Genomic DNA, 21,798 nt, shown 5'->3' with positions numbered 1-21,798 from the left:
AAATATCATGAACCCAAAGTCAGATAATGTAAATCAAAAAGCACGGTAGGAAAACACCGCGTCCAGACCCGGGGGCCATGGAGTCCAGGAAAGACTAGCCCAGGCTTTTCTCCTCTCCAAAACCCGCAGCCACGCCTTCCCTGCCCCAGACCAGTTTCAGCTGGATTGCTTTGGGCGGGCTCTCCGAGCTCTGCAGCCGGACGGTCCCACCTCCGGGCTCCCGGCCAATCCGCTCTCCCGCTCCAGCTCGGCGGGGTGGGAGGGAGCTGCGGCGGGATTAGATTGGCTGGGAGGGGGGAGCGGAGAGGGGCGTGGCGGCCGCTGCGTCCAGAAGGGTGCCGCGATAAGGAGAGCTCGGCGCAGGCGTAGCCGAGGCCCCTACAAACAAACAAACGGCCTGACGCCCTCCTGCCCAAGCTCGGGCACCCTGGGCTTCCTTCCACCTCCTCCTCCCTCTCCCCGCCCCCGGTCACGTCGCGGCACGTCTCCTCCTCCCCCGGGGTTCAGGGCCGGGCACGCTCCCCGCCCCCCCCCCCACTGCCTCCCGCATTTAACCCCTCCCCAGCCAGAGAGAAGCTGGAGGTAGCGGCGGCGGCGGCGGCGGCGGCTGGGGCTCCGGGGACAAGCGCACGCCCCGGCTGGGCTCCCGCCGTGGGGGGAGGGGACGCCAACGGCTCCCCGGCTCCCGGCGAGCGGACGGACAATGACCTGCTACCGAGGCTTCCTGCTGTGCAGCTGCCGTTGCGTGGTGGGGAGCCGGGCGGCCGCAACGGCGCAACGCTGTCCGTTGAGGGGAGTTCCGGCGGAGAGCGCTGCGCCCCGGCTCGGGAGCGTTGGAGGCGGGGGCCGGCGGCAACTGGGGCACGGGCGTCACGGCCAAGCCCGCGAGCTGGAGGGCGGCGGCGGTGGCGGCGGGGGCTACCCTGCAGGCGGCTTCCGCCCGGCCCGGGTCGTGGTCGTAGCCAAGACCACTCGCTACGAGTTCGAGCAGCAGCGGTACCGCTACGCGGAGCTCTCAGAGGATGACTTGAAGCAGCTGGTGAGCTCCCGGGCCTCCACACCCCGCTCCTTCCCACCCCAGACCCGCCTGGACTCCGCGCCTGCCGGAGGAAAACCCGGGCCGCTTCAGCACCTCGGCTACCCGTCAGCTCCTCCACCCATCCCGCTCCTTCCTCGCGCACGCTGCCTTTGGAGCCTCCGCGCTTGTAGCGGAGAGAGGCTCCTGCTGAGTGTGCGTGTTGGGAGAGGAGAAATCTGTGTCTTCTCGCTCTTAGTTGTAGAACCTGGGATCTCTGTGTGCATCGGCGGAGGGGTCTCGTAGGCGGAGATGCTAGGCGTGCTATTGTTATTATTCAGCATTGATTATTCTAGTTTGCTTCTGGACGGTGAGCTGCAGAATTTCTCGAAAAGGGCATTCAAATTCCAACCTCAAAGACTAGAGTTAGATCTCTATTCTTTTGCTTTATCCCCGTGAAAATTGGCCCCTGGGACTTCTCACGTGGTGGCTCAGTTTATGTTGATTATGTGAAGCGGACACACCCCCTTTTGCTGGTGTGTTTTCCAGTTCTGTCTAGAGAGAGTCCTTTATTATTATTATTATTATTTTTTTTTTTTTGCTTAAACAGGAACGTAGATGCCAGACAAGTTCCAGCCGTCTGCTTTTTAGAGTTCTTTTTTTGTATTGCAAAAGGGAAAAAAAAAAGTGTTTGGAATATTAATACATTCAAAGAAGAGGGCCAAAGTGCAGGAAAGTTAGATAGCTAATAGAATTATGAGAGCTTCAAATATAAAAATAAAATCTCAATTTATTAAGAGATAGAAAGAACGTTATCCTTCCCAACTCCCTCAAATCCTACATTACATCAAGGAGCTTTCTTTTTTTTTTTTTTTTAATTTAATAGCCTTTTATTTACAAGATATATACATGGGTAACTTTACAGCATTAACAATTGCCAAACCTCTTGTTTCAGTTTTTCACCTCTTACCCCCCCCCACCCCCTCCCCTAAATGGCAGGATGACCAGTAGATGTTAAATATATTAAAATATAACTTAGATACACAATAAGTATACATGACCAAAACATTATTTTGCTGTACAAAAAGAATCAGACTCTGAATTATTGTACAATTAGCTTGTGAAGGAAATCAAAAATGCATGTGTGCATAAATATAGGGATTGGGAATTCAATGTAATGGTTTTTAGTCATCTCCCAGAGTTCTTTTTCTGGGTATAGCTAGTTCAGTTCATTACTGCTCCATTAGAAATACATCAAGGAGCTTTCTAAGACCTCCCCTCTTTCTTAGTTTACTTTCTGAGATTACTTCCCATTTACTCTGTGTTTGTCTTGCATGTTATTTCTACTATTAGAATCTCACTTGAGAACAAATGTTTTTTCCTCTCTTTGTGCTCTCTTCACTTAGCATAGTGCCAGACCACATAGTAAGCATTTAATGTTTGTTGACTAAGGTGTATATTCAGTGTTAAGCACAGTAACTAAAACTATCTCTAGGTCATTATTGTTAAATGATACACACCAAATTTATAGTTGGGTGGTTTTTTTTTGAGGGGGAGAAGCTTTTTAAGATCTTTTTATGAAAGGTTATTTTTATAGAAAAAAATTTTGAAGTCACTTTTTGAAGGACATTTTTAGTGTTAAGAAAAGTATTTTATCTATGAATTTAAAATACTAGTAATAAAGTACCTACTTACTCTTTGACGAAATTGTTTTCCTTGCCAACTTGGTTAAGGTTGATGGAATTTTGTTTTGGTAGCATCTGAAAATTTGCTTCATTATCCAGCCTCTTATATAGCTTTCCAAATTTGCATGCTTTTATTGCCACTTTAGTTAGTGCTTTATGTCAGTAAGATATTGTATCTTAGGAAAAGTATAATAAAGGGAATTATGTTTCAATGATTGTTATTTTCCTCAAATATTAAAGATTGGCACACATTTTCTCTTCCCCATCACTTAAAGGAAATAGTTGGTAGAAAATATGCCCTTTGAATGCCATAGCAGAATTGGATTAATTTCCATATTTGTCTTGAAGGAAGTAAAGAGACCCCAAAGAAGTGATACTGGATATTAAGGTCAGATTGAGAGCTGGAACTGTTCTCCAAGGGCAACTAGTTCAACTCTCTCATTTTCCAGAGAATCAAATTAAAGCCCGTTGAGGGTTAACTAAGACTTACCTTAGATCATATGTTACAAATGTGGGGATTTGAATTTTGGCCCTCTGTGTCCAAATCAGTGTTCTTCCACTGTATCTGTGGCCTTGTTTTTGGACAAGGGAGGATGTAGATGTGAAATATTTTCCGGAATTGTTAAACTCTGCTTTTGTTGAAGTTGTCTCATATCACACAATTGTATTCCTTCTGAACGATCCAAAGAAATCATTGCCTCTGCTAAACTGCATAAGTGTAACTCTAGTTTTCTGAGTGAGAATCACCTGAATATCTAATAACACTTTAAAATTAGAGAAATTGTTTTCTTTAAAAATATGATTATGTAAGGCAGTAGATAGAACAGCAACCCTGAGATCAGGAGGACTCAGGTTCAAATGTGGCCTCAGATATGTAACACTTGCTAAGCTGTGTGACCCTGGGCAAGTCACTTAACCTCAATTGCCTTAGCACACACACAAACAAATAAATATGATTATCTGGTAGGTACTTTTGTGTGTGTGTGTGTGTGCTGAGGCAATTGAGGTTAAGTGACTTGCTCAGGGTCACACAGCTAGCAAGTGTTACGTGTCTGAGGCCACATTTGAACTCAGATCCTCCTGACCTCAGGACTGGTGCTCTATCCACCTAGCTGCCCCTTCCTGGTAGGTACTTTTAAGAAGAAATTTATAGGAATAAGAGAACTGAAGAAACTGCTTTAATGGGCAAAATTTGTGTCAAAAAGATCTATAAGATTTTGGGGCTACAAAATCAACTTTCAGGTAGTCAGTTTTGGTTGTTCATGTTAAATTACCAGCTTTTTGTACTAATTCTCAGTCTCCCATCTTATTTAGTATAGAATACCTAATAAAATCAGTAATACAATTCGGTTGGTTTGGAATGATTCCTGGCTAGAGATTAGGACTGGGCAAAATATATGTGTTGAATGAGAAGAAAAATTAGATTGTAGTTCTATAGAAGAAAATGTACTTACTGTCTGATTAGGATAAAGGCATCGCAGAAGAGAACAGTATTGGAGTGAATCCCAGCTGCGGGTGGTTCTCTGTCTTTTGTAGGTGGAGGGAATGGCCAAGTAACTTTTGGCTTAATTATATTGCTGTTGGTATGCGTATGGAACTTCAATAACTTTGAGAAATGGCTGGCATAATATACACACATACATACATACATACATGCAATTTCTAAAAATTCCAATGGGGAGGAGGAGGAGGAGGAGAAATACTATTAGATGTTGTGAGATCTCTTCCAAGTTTTTGTGTGTGTGTGTGTGTGTGTGTGTTAATGTGAAATATGGATGGCTTCCTGTAGTTTGTGGGGTTTTTTGGTTTTTTTTGTTTTTGTTTTTTGGTCACGAGGGTGATTTGTTTATTTTCTATGGTGATTAACTACCACTTTCTCATCTGGGTACTTGTGGTCAGTGCAGAGCTTTCCTGAAAATCTCTATTATTCTTCTGTCTTTGAAATAAAGCCTGTTTTAAAAAGACATCTTAAGAATTTTTGCTGTTAGGAACTACATGGAAATAAAAATAAGCGGGTTAAAATAAACAAAAAAAGAAAATTAACAGAGTTCTTAACCTAGTAGTTATGGATTACTATGAGCTAAGATTTTTATTCTTAGCAAAAACATAGAAGTTTTGGGTTGGATGTAGTTACTCATTGTGTGACTGACAGATTGCATAATTTCTCCTAGTCTTACTTTCTATTTGTAAAATACCTGCTTTAAATTATTGTGAGGAAAATGTTCTGTAAACAAAATGCTGTATAAATGTTAGATTATTATTCTCTGTTGTACATTCATCTTTCTCCTTCCTCATAGCTATATATAGACCAGACCTCTCCTCCACTCTTTTCCTTTTTTTAAAAGTTACTGGGCAAATAAGCATCATTTTCCCTATATCTCTACTGTTTTAATTTCCAAAGGCCCCTTGAAATGGAAGAGTATGTCAATTTAGATTGTAGAAATCTAATTTGATGTATTTGACTTTGTTGTATACCCAAGTTGCCTTATTTTAATTCTGCTGAATTTTTTGTTTTTTCAGAATCATTGACTTGTGAATAGTAAAACCGTTATTATAATTTGTTTATTTAAGAGTAGTTGATCATGAAAGTTCTCTTGATCTGTTTGAATTTAATGGGAAGTGAACCTTTGTTTATATCAGTGGTTCTCAAAGTATAACCCTAAGATTTTTTCAGATGATTCTCAAGGAGAAAACTGTTTTCGTAATAAAATTAAGGTGTCATTTGCCTGTTGAAATACTCTTCCCTTTTCAAACTACATATTTTTGTGAAGCTTGATTTCCTTCATATACTTTAACTAAAGTTTTTGTATTTTCTTTATCTGTTTATGGGTTCTTGTGAGTCCTTTTTTGCCTTCTGTATTTTTTTCGTTTAGCATGAAATAAAGCTGTCCTTTATCTGATATGCATTGTTACCTTGAATGTTGGGTCTTAAACTGGGGATCCTGTTAACCACAATTGTGAAAAACTTGATTAGAGCATATTGAAATATTTCTCATGGTAAGCAGTATAGGAACATAATGTCCAAGGAAAGTAATATTTTTTTTTTGAGATTTTTGTAGATCAGTCCTCATCTGTTACATCGATTATATGCATATATTGTTATAATTATAGGTATAAGTAGATCTTTTGATCAAGGTCCTTGGCAAGTATTTCCCATGATCAATCTTTAATGTTAAACTTGATTTAAATTCTTGTGAAGCTGAAGAAAGTCTCATTTCAGAATTAGAATATATGATTATGTATTCCTAAAATGAGTTTAGTAGATTAAATGATTTAATAATCATTTAGCAATTGTTTTATTAGTAGAGAGTGCTTCCATTCATTAGATATGATGATTACTGCCATTTCCTTGGGTAGTAACATGGAAACTTGTGTTCTTTGGACCTAGGTTCAAAGCCCACTTTTTGTGGTCTTCTGTTCCTAGTGCTACAGAATAGATATATTGTGGCTCCATTTCTGGAGCTTCTCACAGTATTGTATTATGCTATGTGATGAATGTATTTGTGTTTAGCTTCCATATAAACCCGGCCTAGCAGTAGGTAACATTGACTATCATTGTTGCATCTCTTATCATTAACATTCTTTCTAAATCTTGTGTGTCTTGTCTTTTGGACTATTTAAGATTTTGTTTTCATATTTCTCTAGATCTTGTATTTAGTTCTTACCATTGTGTTTAATTGTTAAATTTAAGACATTGCTCCCTCTTGCAGACATCTGTCTGCATTTTAATAGGTGATTTAAAATAATTTTAAGTTTTTCTCAGTTTCTTGTAAAAACAATTTTAACTTTCTTTTTTTTTTTTTAATGTTGAGTTCCAGATTCTCTTCCTTCTTCCCCCTCCCTATTGAGAAGGCAAGCTTTGACATAGGTTATAACATGTGCAGTTTTGCAAGATGCATTTCTGTGTAATTCATGCTGTGAAAGAAAACACAGACCAAAAAGCCCCCCAAGGAAAAAAAAAAGTATTTTTGATCTGCATTCATGCTGCACCAGTTCTTTCTCTGGAAATGGATTTCATCTGTCATCATAAGTACTTCAGAATTGTCTTGAATCATTGTATTGCTGAGAGTAGCTTATTTAATGGATCATCATACAATATTGTTTTTACTGTGTACAATGTTCTCCTGGTTCTGCTCATTTCACTTTGCATCAGTTCATGTAAGTCCAGATTTTTTTATTTTTTTTGAGAGCGTCCTGCTTGGTATTTCTTTAGCACAGTAGTATTGCATCACAATTACATACAACTATTTGTTCAACCATTCCTCAATTGATGGAAATTCCCTTAATTTCCACTTCTTTGTAACATCAAAAGAACTGCTATAATTATTTTTGTACTTTTTTTTTTTTTAAATCTCTTTGGGATACAGATCTAGTAGTGGATTGCTTGGTCAAATAGTCCTTGGGGGCATAGTTCCAAAATTGCTCTCCAGAATGGTTGAATCAGTGTATACCTTCACTAACAGTACATTTTTTTCACAGCAATAATTGCCAACTACATATTTACCTTTATCCCGTTTTTCTCCTGTTTGTCCTATCTCTCTGTTTTTACTTTGTCTAAATCTCAAGTGTTTTGCTTCTGATTTTTACCTCCCCCAATCTGCCCTTCCTTCTATCAGGTCTCCTCCCTCCTTTCTCTAGTACTCTTTCCTTTCTCTTTTTCTTTACATTACAATAAATTTGTGATTCTTGAAGGCCAGTATAACCTCTAGAATGTAAAGGATTGATTGTTTTATGCCAACAGTCAGTAAAGAGAAGGTTCCTGATGAAGTTTGGGAGCCTTTTTAATTGTCATACAATTAAGCTTCAAAATAAGTGTTGCTTTCCTACTAAAAATTAAAGGAAAGTAGTTGGTAAATACCATATTTCTTTTCATTAGGAAAATGCAATACTTTTGAGAAATGGTTTTATGAACAATTTGTCTTTGGTTTTTGTTTCTCCTTTTTTAAATCCACCCAACAAACTTAGCAGCCTTAATACCAACTAAGTTACCTCTAACCAGTCATAGTAGTAAGCTCTCCAAAGTAGGGGAAAAACTATCAGTTCCATATGTTAGAATAAATCTTGACCTAGAAACATCTTTCACAAAAGGAATGTAACTTCAGGGGATCCAAGGTCTCTTCCATGTAGATAATTCCTTCCTTAGTGCAGCATACAGTCTCTCTTGGTTTCTCATTTTGTTCACCTTTCCTGATTTATCTCATAGGCTCATGAGAGCCTTTCTTGTGGAATTTCTGCATTGTTTGAATACCATGGCAGCCAAGAATGATGCTTGAATTCTATTGAGCATGTAGAAGGGAAGTGCAGATTTAAACATTTAAACCAGGGGTCCTCAAACTTTTTAAATAGGGGGCCAGTTCACTGTCCCTCAGACTGTTGGAGGGCCGGACTATAGTAAAAACAAAAACTTTGTTTTGTGGACCTTTAAATAAAGAAACTTCATAGCCCTGGGTGAGGGGGATAATCGTCCCCAGCTGCCTGATCTGGCCCACAGGCCATAGTTTGAGGACCCCTGATTTAAACTGATAATGAAGAAAAAAATTCATTTTGGTACATTACCCATTGCAATATTTATTTTCTTCCTTCCTTTCCAGTTAGGTCCAATTGAAAGGAATGACAATTGGAAAATAAAATAGCTATCTTTTCTTAGAATTTAGTACACTGAGCTTGTTCATTCTAGCTGAGTACCTTGCTACTTAGAGTAAACTAAATTCGATGTACAAGATCCATTAACTTTTTTGTTACTAAAAAAAAAAGTACCATTTACTGCATCATTTAGTAATTTATTAAATTTAAAACGAGCATCTAATTATCTAACATCTCAGGCAGTAGTTTAGTCATTACTATCTTCATGACCACTGGTGTTATCATTCATAAAATATATGAGTTCTCCTTATGTTCTGGGGTACTTGTCATTTTATGTTCTCAGGATATCTATTTGCTGCTTTCATAATACTTATAAAGACATTAATGTTCAATTCTGAATGTTACTATTTGAGTAATAAAATAGATAATGTTTTCTTGGAAGAACAAAAGATAGTTTGTTAAAGGAAATCAGATTTTAGAGTATTTTGGGCATCTTTGATAATGTCATTTTTTTTTTGGTTACTTGATTCTACAACTGCAAATAAATCTGCAAATATGAAGGTCATATCAGACCTTCATTATTTAAAATTTTAGTTATTTTCAGAGTAGTACTTCAGCTAAGTTTTTACACTCTTGAAAAATATGTTTTCTTAACCAATTGTTTTTGGTTTTGAAATATTTGAACAGTGGAAATTAAATGATTTAAGATCTTATAAAACTGAGTACTTTTCAGCAGATGATGTTTTTTTTTCCTTTTAAAAAAAATCAAGAATATACTTTTGAGAATCTTATCTTACAATATCTTGTTTAAAGTATTTTCAAATAATAGACCTTAGATAGTCAAGAATCATTTAAGGAGAAAACAAGTGGTTAACTTTTAAGACCTTGAATTTTTTCAAATAATCTTGTGAAAATCATTCACTTTAAATTAGAAGAAAATTTGGTTGGGAAATGAGAATTTTTGAAATAATTATTGTGTGAATTAACTTTCTGTATTTTGAGGTGATGTGAAAATACAATAAGTTTATGTTATTATCCCTGTCTTATTTCCCTGTTGATTTTATAATTCGGATATTTGACAAAGTTTTTATGCTTTGATTCTCCCAAATATTTTTCATAGATCTCACTTTTCACTCTCATAATAGTAGTATCTATATCCATTTATATGGACTTACCTTTATGGACAATTAAGCTATCCTATCTGAAACATAATAAACAAGAACAGAGAAATCAGTAAAGAATGCCTTACAATAAAGATGTCAAGGCTCATGCTTTTAAAGCTTGTATATTTTCTTCTTAAGGGAACCAGTTAATCTCTCATTCCATTTGTTTACTTTTAATTTATGCACAACTCTAAAAAGTTTGATGGTGTAAGTTATGAGCTCAGGGCAGATTAGAAGCCAGAAATTAGATGAGTTGGAGCAATTAGAGTTGCTATTAGGAAATGGAGATTTTAAAAAAATATGTGAATATACATACAAGTGTATACATATACATATATGTAGTGTTTACATAAATAAAAACAAGAATTGATGGCTTCTAGTCTGATCACAAAGTAAATGTAAGAACTTTTAAAAAGCATAGCCACTGTGATAGCATAGCATAATTGAGGTTGATGATTCTTCAAAATGGCCCTTTGAGGTAGGTAGATAGTATAATTAACGCCATTTTCCAGATGATGAAACAGAAGCTGAAATTTAATTAGAGAAGTCTGTGTCATTTGTTCAAGGTTACAGACTCTCTGCTAACTCAGAGTTTAAAAATCAATGTTAAATTATATTTAGTATAAGCCCTGTCAGAAAGAGAAGTAGAAATTCCAGTCAAAAATCAGTTAAAATTTGTTAAAAAGTGCATTTGTGCTTAGGGAGATAGTCTCTTTTTAGTTATTCAGAACATTTTGTTCTATATCACATTTTATTGTCAAGGGGGTTCTGGACAACTCAAAGTTTTGATAGGGTAATAGATAGCTGGATCTTATTTTTTGCCTACATTGAATATATATTATGCTATTCCTAGATCATGTATTACTTTCAATTTTTGATATATGTCCTCAATTTTTTCTTCACAATAACCGAAAAAGTACAACAGATTGCTGACTTTTTCCCTCCTCCACTTATATATATAGAAAATAAGGTGGAGACTCAAGGTGACTTTTTGGAAGTCCTGTAGTTAGTTATTTAATGACATATTTACAAATCATTCCTTTAGTTACCTTTAGCCTATTTCTTTACTTATATAAATAGCAAATACATTTTATCATAAACCTAATGGTCAGATAGTGGGAGCTCAGTGTATTTTCATATAAATTTACTAATAATTAATTTTCTGAATATTTTTGTATTAACCATTGTTTGTTCATTTAGTATTCATTGCCCCAAATATTACTTGGTTTAATTCTACCAGTAATTCTCTGATTTAAAAAAAAAAAATTATATTCATACTGGGATAGTGTCAAGGGAGCATCATGATACAAAGAAATGTAGTCAGTTTATTATCTGTGCTAAGTAAGGAAGGCATTAACTTGGATACTGTAAGGTGGTAGTTTGCTGTCATCTATCTTAGTTATTTTCTTTAGTGTCTGCATCCTTCATTGTTATTCTTCCTTTGAAAAAATTTAATCCAGCCTTTATAAAATACAGTGCCTGGGGCATAATAAGCACTTAGTAAATGTTGGTTGATCCATTAAAGGTGAAAGTTTAGCAGATTTAGGTCACAGTTTATTCACAGTTCTACAATTAGGCATATATGGTAACAGTTTGACTATTACTATGTTGTTTTTGCAGAAATTTCTACCATATAGACTTGGTTATCTTTCATACTAGATGATTTCTTTTTATTTTTCACTGTAAAATAAGAAGTGATTTCTCAGTCACAAGATTCAACCTACATTTTCCTCTGTGTTCTTGGTCATAGTAAAAAATTTCAGTATTGGAAAGAACTTTAGGGTTCATTAGTAAATCCATTCTGGCTAAGTGTATCCAATTATAGGCAAAATATCAATCTGACCTAAAACTAAACACTATGCTAGATATGGGATATTTTGGGGGAAAAAAAGCACTAGATTTGGAGTCAAAAGAGACTGATTGAAATATTACTTTATACAATTACTAGTTGAATAGCTATAGTAAGTCTGTTAATCTCCCTAAATTTCAGTTTTTTTATCTTTGAAATAAAGATTCTTCCCAGGCTCTTGTAAGGCTCTAATGAGGTAGTATATGTAATATGCCTTATAAAATTTAAAAGCACTATATAAATGTCAAGTAATACATGTTCATTATTTATTTTTATGATTCATCTAATGACTCATGGCCTATGTACTTCTAAAAAGCACCTGTTTCTTCCTGAAAAATCTTCCTTCATTTGCAAGACAGTGTTAAAGACATTTAATTCTGATGGCTTTAAAAAGCTTGATGACATCAATCAAATGACTGGGGAAAAAGTGATGTTTTGTTATTAAGCAAATTGTGAAAGGAATTTGAAAGCAGGAAATAGGATTGGGGAATATTTGAAAATTCAGAAGATGCTCATGGTATTAGGTGAACATATTAATAAAATGAGTCTTACCACGATTGATGCATGGTAAAAGTTGTCTTTCAAACTTTAGGTTTTAGGGATAGCTGTAAATTTGAAACAAAATAATGCATTTGATCTTGCTTCCTCTGCTGCTTGCTTTTCTTGTCCAACTATGGTCAAGTCTTTTTAACTTATCAGTATTCATCTTTAACTTATTTAACATGTATTGGTCATCTGGGGTAGAGGGTAGAGAGAGAATTGGAAGAAAAGGTTTTGCAATTGTCAATGCTGAAAAATTACTCATTCATGTAGCTTGTAAATAAAAAGCTATAATAAAAAAAAAAAAACTTAACAGTATTCATTTCCTTATGAAAAAAATCAAGGGATTGAATGAAGTGATCTCAGAAGTCCCATTTAGCTTTATTCTTTGAATCTATCTTCAGAACTAACACCATTTTGAATCTTAAAATAACCTGAAAAATGGGTTTGAATAATTATTAATGGTATAGTATAAAGTATTATAAAATATAAATAATACTACCTGCTATATGGTACCTTAAAACTTTAAAGAAAAGAGGTATGCTTCACTCGATCATTTTTTTAAAGTTTAAAAAATAAAAGTCAGACTGTTCCTGGATTAATAGAAAATGGGACAAAGCTTATTGAAATAAATATTTTTATGTCTTATTTAGTTGAGGTAGAACCAATCATATGTTTTGATTTAAATTGTTTCTAGCTTCATAGATTGTGTTTGTGGCTTAGCAAAATAAGAAATATACACATAAATGAGAAATCAAGACACGAAATAAAGACATTTAAATATTGCTTGAGAAATTTATCTTTGACCTTCAGTTAAGTCAGTTTAATGTACTTTTCAAAATATGCACTTGTCAGTGACTTTAGGAACCTAAATGACAACAACAGAGATGGAGGGGGGGGGGGGGGGAGAAGCAAGCAAGAAAATAGACAAAGTAATTTTAGAGTTTAGGTAACCATGTTTATCTTAGTTATCAAATTTTGTTGTTGTTGTTGTTCAGAGTTGTAGGTGGAAATGTCAACTTTATTAAAAAGCAAATTAATATATTAAATCTAGTTTTACAGTCTCACTGTCCTTCAGATGAATTTGGTTTTATTCCTATTAATAAAAAGTTCTCTATTGTATCTAGATTGTTTTTTAGACATTTTTTTCTATTACTAAAATGGGTAATTTTTTTTCCCTATAGCTTGCACTAAAAGGATCCAGCTACAATGGATTACTTGAGCGGCATCATATTCATACCAGGAATGTGGAGCATATTCTGGATAGTTTACGGTAAGACTTCTAAAAACTAGGATAACCTTTTGGCTCATGGACTTCCAAACTTTGGGCTATTAAGTTGCCAAACTTGGATCTCAGAGAAGTTAAGGGGCATATCCATCACCCAGGTAGTAAAGAATTTGAACCCAAGTATTGTGATTTTAAATCTAGTATAGTACTCTTTTCACTACATAATGCTAAGCCTAATCCAGTTAGCAATCAGAGGAGTTATAATACAGTGGCAATTGGAAATTCAAAGACTAGATCTGTGAACTTTGGGGGAAAAAAATTAGTATCATTAATGGTGTCCTTCATAAATATTAAAAAGTAATAGTTCAAAAATTTTTTTTCTTTTAAATAATCTATAAATTAAGAAGGAAGAAGATTCTTTAAAGAAAAGTTTATGATGATAAATAATCATACCATTATGATCATATAACATCCCCCAAGTAATCTATTGGATGTGAATGTAACTGGTGAAAAAAATCACAGGAAATTTAGAATTTAGCAATATGGCTAAATGAGGTTGCATTTTGTTTGAAATAGCAGCATAATACCATTCCATATTCAAATTTAAGAATTTCTGTTAAAAGTTTTTTACTTTTTTCTTTCTTTTCTTACTTGGATGTCTTTTGTTGATTTCCCTTTAATACTTCAGTCAGAATGATCAGAATTAAAATGAAATCAAACTATTCAATTTTGGCATTTTATAAGTTTGTGTTTTTTGTTGTTAAAGGAAGTTGACCTTAGTTAATATTAATAGTTAAAAGATGATTTTTCAGTCTTATTAATTTGTGTTTTTTCTGGACAATATGAAATACAAAATATTTGTACCAATATTTTGTTTCTTACATTCAACTTTCTTAAACCTCTTAGAAATGAAGGAATTGAAGTTCGTTTAGTGAAGAGGAGAGAATATGATGAAGAGACTGTTCGATGGGCAGATGCTATTATAGCTGCTGGAGGTAATCTTATAGGATAATAAGCAGGGGGGGGGGGAACATAGAAACATTTATTTGCTAAATGTATTTAAAAATATATCATATCCTTATATAATAGAGTTCTCAGGATTAGATGAGATCATTATGAATTCTCAATAATTCAAAGCCAAAACTTTGATGCCTTATGGGAAAATTTTGCATTTTTATTATGTTGGTATGTGTTCATTCAAAAAGTGAAAGTATTTCATATAGGGTGTGAGTCAGATGGATTGCAGGAGGTAATTAGGATTTATATTAGCTTTTTCTTTTTAAAAACAAACTTCAGATGTAAAAATAATTTGTTTTGTAAAATTAATTTGGAAAAATTGCACAACTTTCCTCTTTCCCACTCAAAAAAAGAACAAAGACAAAAAGGGCACACATATATGCAACTCTATTCCATTTTTTATTTAGCTGCCAAAGTAACCTTCTCAAAGCCCAATTCTGATTGTGTCATTATAACCCTCCCTCAAATTCAGTGGTTTTCTGTTATTTCCAGTATTTTTTCTGGCTTTTACAACTCATTACAACCTTGATTCCTACTTTCCTTTCTCATCTTCTCATATTTTAATTCCTGCCACGTATTCTATGATCCAGTAATGCTGACTTCCCTATTGACTCTCATCCAACGTAGTACCTTCATCTAAATAGTGCAAAGGATAGAGTGCTGTACCTGGAATCAGGAAGACCTGCGTTTCCTATTCAACTTCAGACATTTACTAGTTGTGTGATACTGGGCAATTCACTCGGCATCTCTTTGCCTCAGTTTCCATGTTTTTAAAATGGAGATAATAATAGTACCTACCTCCCAGGGTTGTTGTGAACAAAAAATGAGACACTTTAAAATGATAACAGGTTGGAAGATAAGGAGACAAAACATATGTTGGGGAGGAATAGGTAAGGGATACAAAAGAGAAAATAAGACTGATTTTTGACATCAGCAAATGGTTATAACATAAATGAGTAAGATTAATTTTTGCTTATCATGTTTCTAGGTGATGGCACAATGCTACTGGCAGCCAGTAAGGTCTTGGACAGGTTTAAACCAGTTATTGGAGTAAACACTGATCCAGAACGGTAAGGAAAAATGTAGGAAAATCAATTCCTTTTGAAAAATGAATGAAAATTGCTACATAAGAAAATTTTGTCAATTCATGCTGAATCACATATTATATATTATCCCCTTTGATCATTCTTTTATTACCTGTTCCAAACTAGTATATTGGTAAGTTGGCTTGGGGCTAGGATCTAAAATTTTTTGGATTATCTGTTGTCTGTGAGTGGTGGCTCTTAAAGAGTTGGGCATTCCCTCTAACGTAGTTTCCTTTCATTTGACTGGTTCAGAGTAATAATTAACTCATCCATGGGAAGAAGGTTTAGTTCTAGTTGGGTTGAATGGTAGAGAAAATCATCCCTGAGGAAAGAGTTACCATAGTAGAAATCCTTTTTGGATTTTGGATTACTTTGGAGAGTCAGAGCCAGTAATTACGTTAGAGAGTAGTCTTTGAATTATAGCTGAGTGTTAGAGAATTCTGTTGTGGTGAATATCTGATTCCTTTCTCCTTGACAAGAAGCCTTTTGACTCAGATAGAGAAAACAGTACCATGATCTCAACCAGACAGGCTATATTTTCTCTGTATAAGTATACCATAAATCCAACTTCTTTGGAAATTTGATTTGCTTATTAAGCAAGTAATTTAAGTGCTTGTTCTTATATCTGTGGAGGTATTTTACATTTGTGTTTATATTTACAACATTAAAATGATTCTTGAAATGATTTTTTAAATGGTATTTTCTGCCATAAATTTATGAAAATCTCAATCAGAAAACTATTACTAATTTGTGTAAACTCAGGAGATGTCTGGAAGTAGTGTACCATAGCAACAATGATATCCCTTTTAATCTGGTTTTACACATGGAAAATTCAGGAGGGGCCATAAGAGGTTATACATTTTATCTCCTCCTTTCAGGCAGAAAGGTAGCTAAACCATTGTTCTCTTAAGCTACTTGCTATAAAATCTTTCTTAGAAACAAATTGTGGTGTCTCATAATCTTCAAAATTTCAGCTTCACTTCTTTCTAATATAATTTCATTCCATTTCTGAATATTCAGTGGACTCACTTGGGTGTGTATAAGTCACTTGGCAACAAAGAAAGCACAGTAGAATGGGGTAAAAAATAAAGAAAAAAATACAAGCTGGAACTAATACTCATAGTTTATTTTAGTGAAGACAAATGATCATGTAGGAAAGATATATATTTCTATATGTGTCTATATGTTCAGGATGTTTTGGGAAAGCACTTTATACATGTAAAGTATCATGTGTGTAAAACTAGAACAGTACTATGTAAATAAATGTTTAAATGAGCTGTTATGGGTGTTACTTAATTACTTATTTAACGAAAACCTCATTGATTATTGCCCTTAATGAAAGGATGCCTGACTCTTGTAATGAGATCCATATATAAAATCCATGAAATTCAAACATCACTTATGTGATTTCTTGTTTGCCTTAACACATAACTGATTCAGATGCAGACACAGGTTATTTGATGTAGGTCAGCCAAGTCTAATTAATGTAACAATTCATTCAACTTAATTTTTTTTTCCTGCTCCCTGCCTGAGGACACAGCCACAGATTCCATCCTATTTTCAGCCTGCTAGAAGGTTCTGCAAAAGCCTTCTTGACGCGTCACTTCCCCATTGAGTGTAGGGCTCTGGTAGAAAGCAGGAGTAGAGATAAGCTAGAAACTGTATTATTCTGATTGAGAAGTATGGGCCCTAGGACCCTCCAACTCAGGTCCAACTCAGACAAGGGCTTTAGCCAATGGCTATGTAACAGCATAGACTAGTGATGAGCCTAGAGCTACATTGCTGTTATCAGAGGGTAAGACTGAGGAAGATTAAATATTGGGGCCTGCAACTGTGTACTATGACAAGGATTGTGGAACACAGATGATATGATAGCTGTGTTGTTCTGACCACAGCAGAATCCACATTTGGCCCCCACAGACTGAGGCTTGAATCCTAAAGTTGAGTAAGCAGGGCAGGAAGCCAGGAGTGAGGGGTGGGGTGAGCCTGCAGCTCTGAATTCAGAGTTTTCTGACTCATTGACTGAGCCTAAGATCAGCAGCTGTCTATTCATTCAGAGATGAGAAATATGCAGAACTCAGAATGGAAGGCAGTAATGAGACTGTGCCTTAGATCAGACTGGTTAGGGAATGCTGCGAGTTTGCAGGCTTGAGTCAGTCCTGAGATCCTTGAACAAGACAACACTTAATTTTGGGGAGAAAGTAGTAGTATCTCATATAGAATAGATCAGGAACAAACAAGTCCCTGACATTCCCTTCAGAAGTATATAATGTTGCCCAAACATAAAGTCTCAATTCTAAAAATAAGATTGAAAGTTCCAAAAGAGTAACAAAAAAATCCCTGATGAAAAAGACTACATAAAAAACACACTGATTAAAGAAAAAGAGAGCACACAAAAGATTTTATCAGGATTATACAATACACAAATCCTGAAGCAAAAATTAACTCTTTAGCATCCACAAAAAAGCCGTAAGGGAAAATATAGTTTGGCACCAGAGTCAACTAGAATTCCTGGAAGAAATGAAGGAAGAATTTTAAAATGATATTACAAATTAAGTGAGAAGTCTAGAGGAAAAGATTTTAGGAAAATGAGTTTTTGAGGAAAGATCTGTGAGAATTAATAGTTTTTTTATATAAGGGTCAAACCTTACTCAAGTAATAGATTGTTTCCCTGAAAAATTAAAATAAATAAATTAATAATTCAGTCAGACAAGACGAAATATTAAAGTCAAAAGACCTTAAAATAGAAGAAAGTATAAAGTATTTCATAATAAAATAACCAATTTGAAAGATCAGGTTGAGAAGAAAAAAAAACTTTGAATCATTGGAATGTCTGATAGCCATAATAATCCATATGCAATAATTCAAGAAATCATAAATAAATACTGTTTAACTTTATTAGAAATAGAAAGCAATGGAAAAATAGAACAAATCCATCAGTCACATTATAAAAGAAACCTCAAAATGAAAACACCTAGCAATGTCAGTCAAAATGCAGAGATTCTAGATCAAAGAAAAATACTGTAAATAGCCAGAAGGAAAATATTTATATGCTGAGTAGCAATAATCAGGTTCACACAGGGTTTTGCTGGTTAGCATTCTTAAGAGGAAGAGAGCTTGGAACACAATATCCCAAAAGACACTAAAAATATGAACTTGTAACTGAGAATAGATCACCCAGAAAGAGTTTAATCCTACAAAGGAAAAAGTGCATCTTTAACGATCTTTAATCATTGAGAGGATCAGAGCTGAGTAGAAATTTTGAAATGTTAAGGAGTTAAGAAAAACATAGGTAAAGATGCTTGATTAATTAGGAATGTGCAAAGATGAAGTATTTATATCCTAACAGCTGAGAGAAAAAAAATAAGAGAAGAAAAATTTATTTGCTATGGCCATGTTGGAGTTATACCCTGTACACAGAGTTGATTTAATATTAGGAACACTCTAAACATAATAGATCATATTAATAAGTCCAATAAAAAAATAAAATGATTACATCATCAGGTATTAAAAAGGACCACAATGACATCACTATTTTGAGGTCAAAGTACAGTGTATCAGTGTGGTTGATCAGACCAATATGATCTCACAAGTCTATCATAGGTTGGACACAAGTAGTGGATACAAATATTTGGAGTGGAGAGGTCTCCTAAATTTATATGCTTCATGCTTCTTTTGTACTACTGCAATTCTGCTTTGTTCATAAAGCATAGTGCTGCCTTTGATATGGCACATCATGCTAGGTGTTCATGTGTTAGTATTTCCCATGTCTTATAATTGATTCCAAATTTTTCAGAGAGGAAAAAGAAGAAAGAAAAGAGAGAGAGAGAGAAGAATACAGTAGAGGAAGAAGATGGAGGGAACTTATCTCACATAATTGGGGTTAAAAGAGGGTAAAACATACACATGTAAAACACAGACACACAGAAATTAATGTAAAAATACATTAGATAAGAGGTAGAATAGAAAAAGAAAAGGATTAGTCATGAAGACGAGCTTAGAAGGAAAGAGGGTAGAATCTCTGAGATCTAGAAAATCGAAGAGGAACAAAAAAGGGGACGCTGACTGCATCAAAAATAGTTAACTAGTGTTTTTCAAATATTTTGTTATCACTTATTTTCCGATATGAAATGAAAAAACAGTGGCAAAGAGGTGAAATTTATAAGAATATGATGGTAGATATACACAATTAACTGCATTAACTATGAATGCGGTAAAATCACAAAATGAAAGAAACCAGAATGTATTAGAAAGCAGAATTCAACAGTGTGCTGTTTACAGGAAATATAATTGAAATGTAGTGAACCACAAGTTCACAATAAGGAGATGGAACAAAATTCATTTTGCTTAAGCTGATCTTAAAGTGAGGGTAGTGTTCACAGTCTTTGACAAGGCAAGAGCAAAAATAGACAAAATTTAAAGGGAGTAATCATGTTACATTGTGCTTAAAGACATTAGTGAATTAATATCAGGATATAATACATATGACATAGCATCTAAATATTTAAAAGAAAAAGTTTTAGTTACTTAGAGACATAGACAATAAAATTATTATAGTTACAGATTTTGGCATATACTTCGTTATGACCTAGATAATTCTAGAAGAAACAAAAAAGAAGCCAAGGACCTTAAAAGAAAAAAAAATCTGATCTCTATTGATAACTGAACAGGAATTGAACAGTTTGTATGTGTGTTTCTTCATATGACATTGTTACAAAAGTTGACATTAAAACATCAGAACCTCACAAACAAGTACAAAACCAAATAAATCTCTTACTGATCACAATACATTGATATTATGATGGATAAAGGGATATTGAAGAAAGGATTAAAACTTATTTAAAGACCAAATAACCTTAAGAGATTTTGGGTCAAAGAACAAATCACAGAAGCAACAGGTAAGGTCCTCAAAGCAAAGGAAAATAAGACAAAATATATCCTTTGGGGAAAGAGAGGGAGGGGGAAAGTGTGCAACCAAAGTAGTCTTTAGGGGAAATTGTATATTTCAAAATACTTTGTTCAATAAAAGAGAGATCAAAGAAGAAGGCATGCAGTTTGTTTTTTTTTTTTTAAATCCCTAGAAAACCAAGAAACCAAAAAGCTCCAATTAAACACTAAGATAGAAATCCTGAAAGTCAAAAATAAAAAAACCAAATTTCCAGTATTAAAAATGGAAAGTAAAATTGTAATAAATGAATAAGAAGAAAAGGAAAAAAGTTTTATTAGAAACTGTTGGGACAGCTAGGTGATGCAGTAAGTAGAGCACTGGCCCTGGAGTTTAGGAGGACCAGTTGAAGTTGTTGCAGAGGGTTCAGCACCTCATACCATACTTTACTCATACTAGGAGTAAAGCAAGCATATCAAGATTATTTCTATAAATATGGTGCTAGAAGTATTAGCTAGAGCTATAAGATGAAAAAGAAATTGAAGTTAAGAGGAAAAGGAGCAAATTTTTACAGATTTGATATATTTGGGTAACTAGATGTTCAATTAAAAATTAAGTGAAATTAATTGAAACAGGAGCTTTCAACAGAGTTATAAAATAAACCCATAGAAATCTTCCATATTTAAGTGTACTGTGAAAAAAAAATATCAGCAAGAAAAAATAGTAATTCTATTCATATTAACCGGAGAATATGTAAAATACTCGAGTCTATCAGGACGACAAAAAAACTATATAAATACAACTAAAACCTTGTTGATAAATCTAAATTGATAAGTATTCATTTTTCATTGGTAGGCTATGCCATGTAGTGTAACTGCCAAAACTGCCTACTTTATTTAGCTTATCTAGTGTCATGTCAAACTAACAAAAGCCATTACCTTTGTTATTGTTCAGTAGGGTTCTATTATTTGCGACTTCATGAACATGTGAACTTCATGAACATGGGATTTTCTCAGAAAAGATACTAGAGTGGTTTGCTATTTCTTTTTCCAGTTTGTTTTACAGATGAGGAAACTGAGGCAAACAGGGTTAAGTGACTTGCCCAGGGTCACATAGTAAATGTTTAGGGATGGAATTTAACTCAGATCTTGCAGACTTCAGACCTGGTACTCTATCCATTGCATCACCCACCTGCCTCAAGAATTATCATAGCATAAAAATATAAAGAATCTATTGGGAGAAACAAAAGGAAAAGATTCTTAGGAAGTAGCGGGGGAAAAGTGAGAAACATGGGAGTCTAATGGGACTAAATCTCAAATTGAATATTCAAAACAATTATCAAAAATATTTGAGTCGGGGAGATTTAGCAGGTAATTTGATTCAAAAAATAAAAAAATCATAAAGATGGTCAGTGGAATGGATTAGATGCATATAGAAACAATTAGACATAGTAGGATAGTCTAGAATGGATAGTCTTTAGTTTATTGAAAACTATGAAGAACCATTCTAGCTTAAGCTGTGAATTGGTCTAACCTTTCTGGAAAGCAATTTGTAACTGTTCCTCCAACGCCATTAAATTGTGCAAACTTGTGCTCCAGCAATACCAACACTATATTTATACCCCAGTAAGAGCAAAGAAAGAAGAAAAGGAGCCATATATACAAAACAATTAGAGCTTCTCTTTTCATGGTTGCAAAAAACTAGAAATTAAGCAGAATACCCATTAGTTATAGAATGACTGATTGCAT

The 21,798-nt window shown here is 34.8% G+C and overlaps 1 protein-coding gene across 9 annotated transcripts in view; it reads left to right on the top strand.

Annotated features, from left to right (window-relative positions):
- Nucleotides 1-629: 629 nt before the first annotated feature.
- The window catches only part of NADK2 (NAD kinase 2, mitochondrial), a 58,978-nt gene continuing 37,809 nt past the window's right edge, over nt 630-21,798 (top strand). For all 9 annotated transcript variants that reach the window (XR_004233592.1, XM_003759941.4, XM_023496136.2 and 6 more), the window contains exons 1-4: nt 630-1,039; nt 13,020-13,108; nt 13,970-14,058; nt 15,069-15,150. Coding sequence is in view for 8 of the 9 variants with exons in the window: in XM_003759941.4 (XP_003759989.1) it covers nt 704-1,039; nt 13,020-13,108; nt 13,970-14,058; nt 15,069-15,150 (596 nt within the window). In the remaining variant the exon portion in view is untranslated. The remainder of the gene's footprint in view (nt 1,040-13,019; nt 13,109-13,969; nt 14,059-15,068; nt 15,151-21,798) is intronic.

Source organism: Sarcophilus harrisii, chromosome 1, assembly GCF_902635505.1.
Source record: "Sarcophilus harrisii chromosome 1, mSarHar1.11, whole genome shotgun sequence".
Lineage (NCBI taxonomy): Eukaryota > Metazoa > Chordata > Mammalia > Dasyuromorphia > Dasyuridae > Sarcophilus > Sarcophilus harrisii.
Note: the sequence above shows the minus strand (reverse complement) of the source record. Positions and strands in the feature narration are given on the sequence as shown.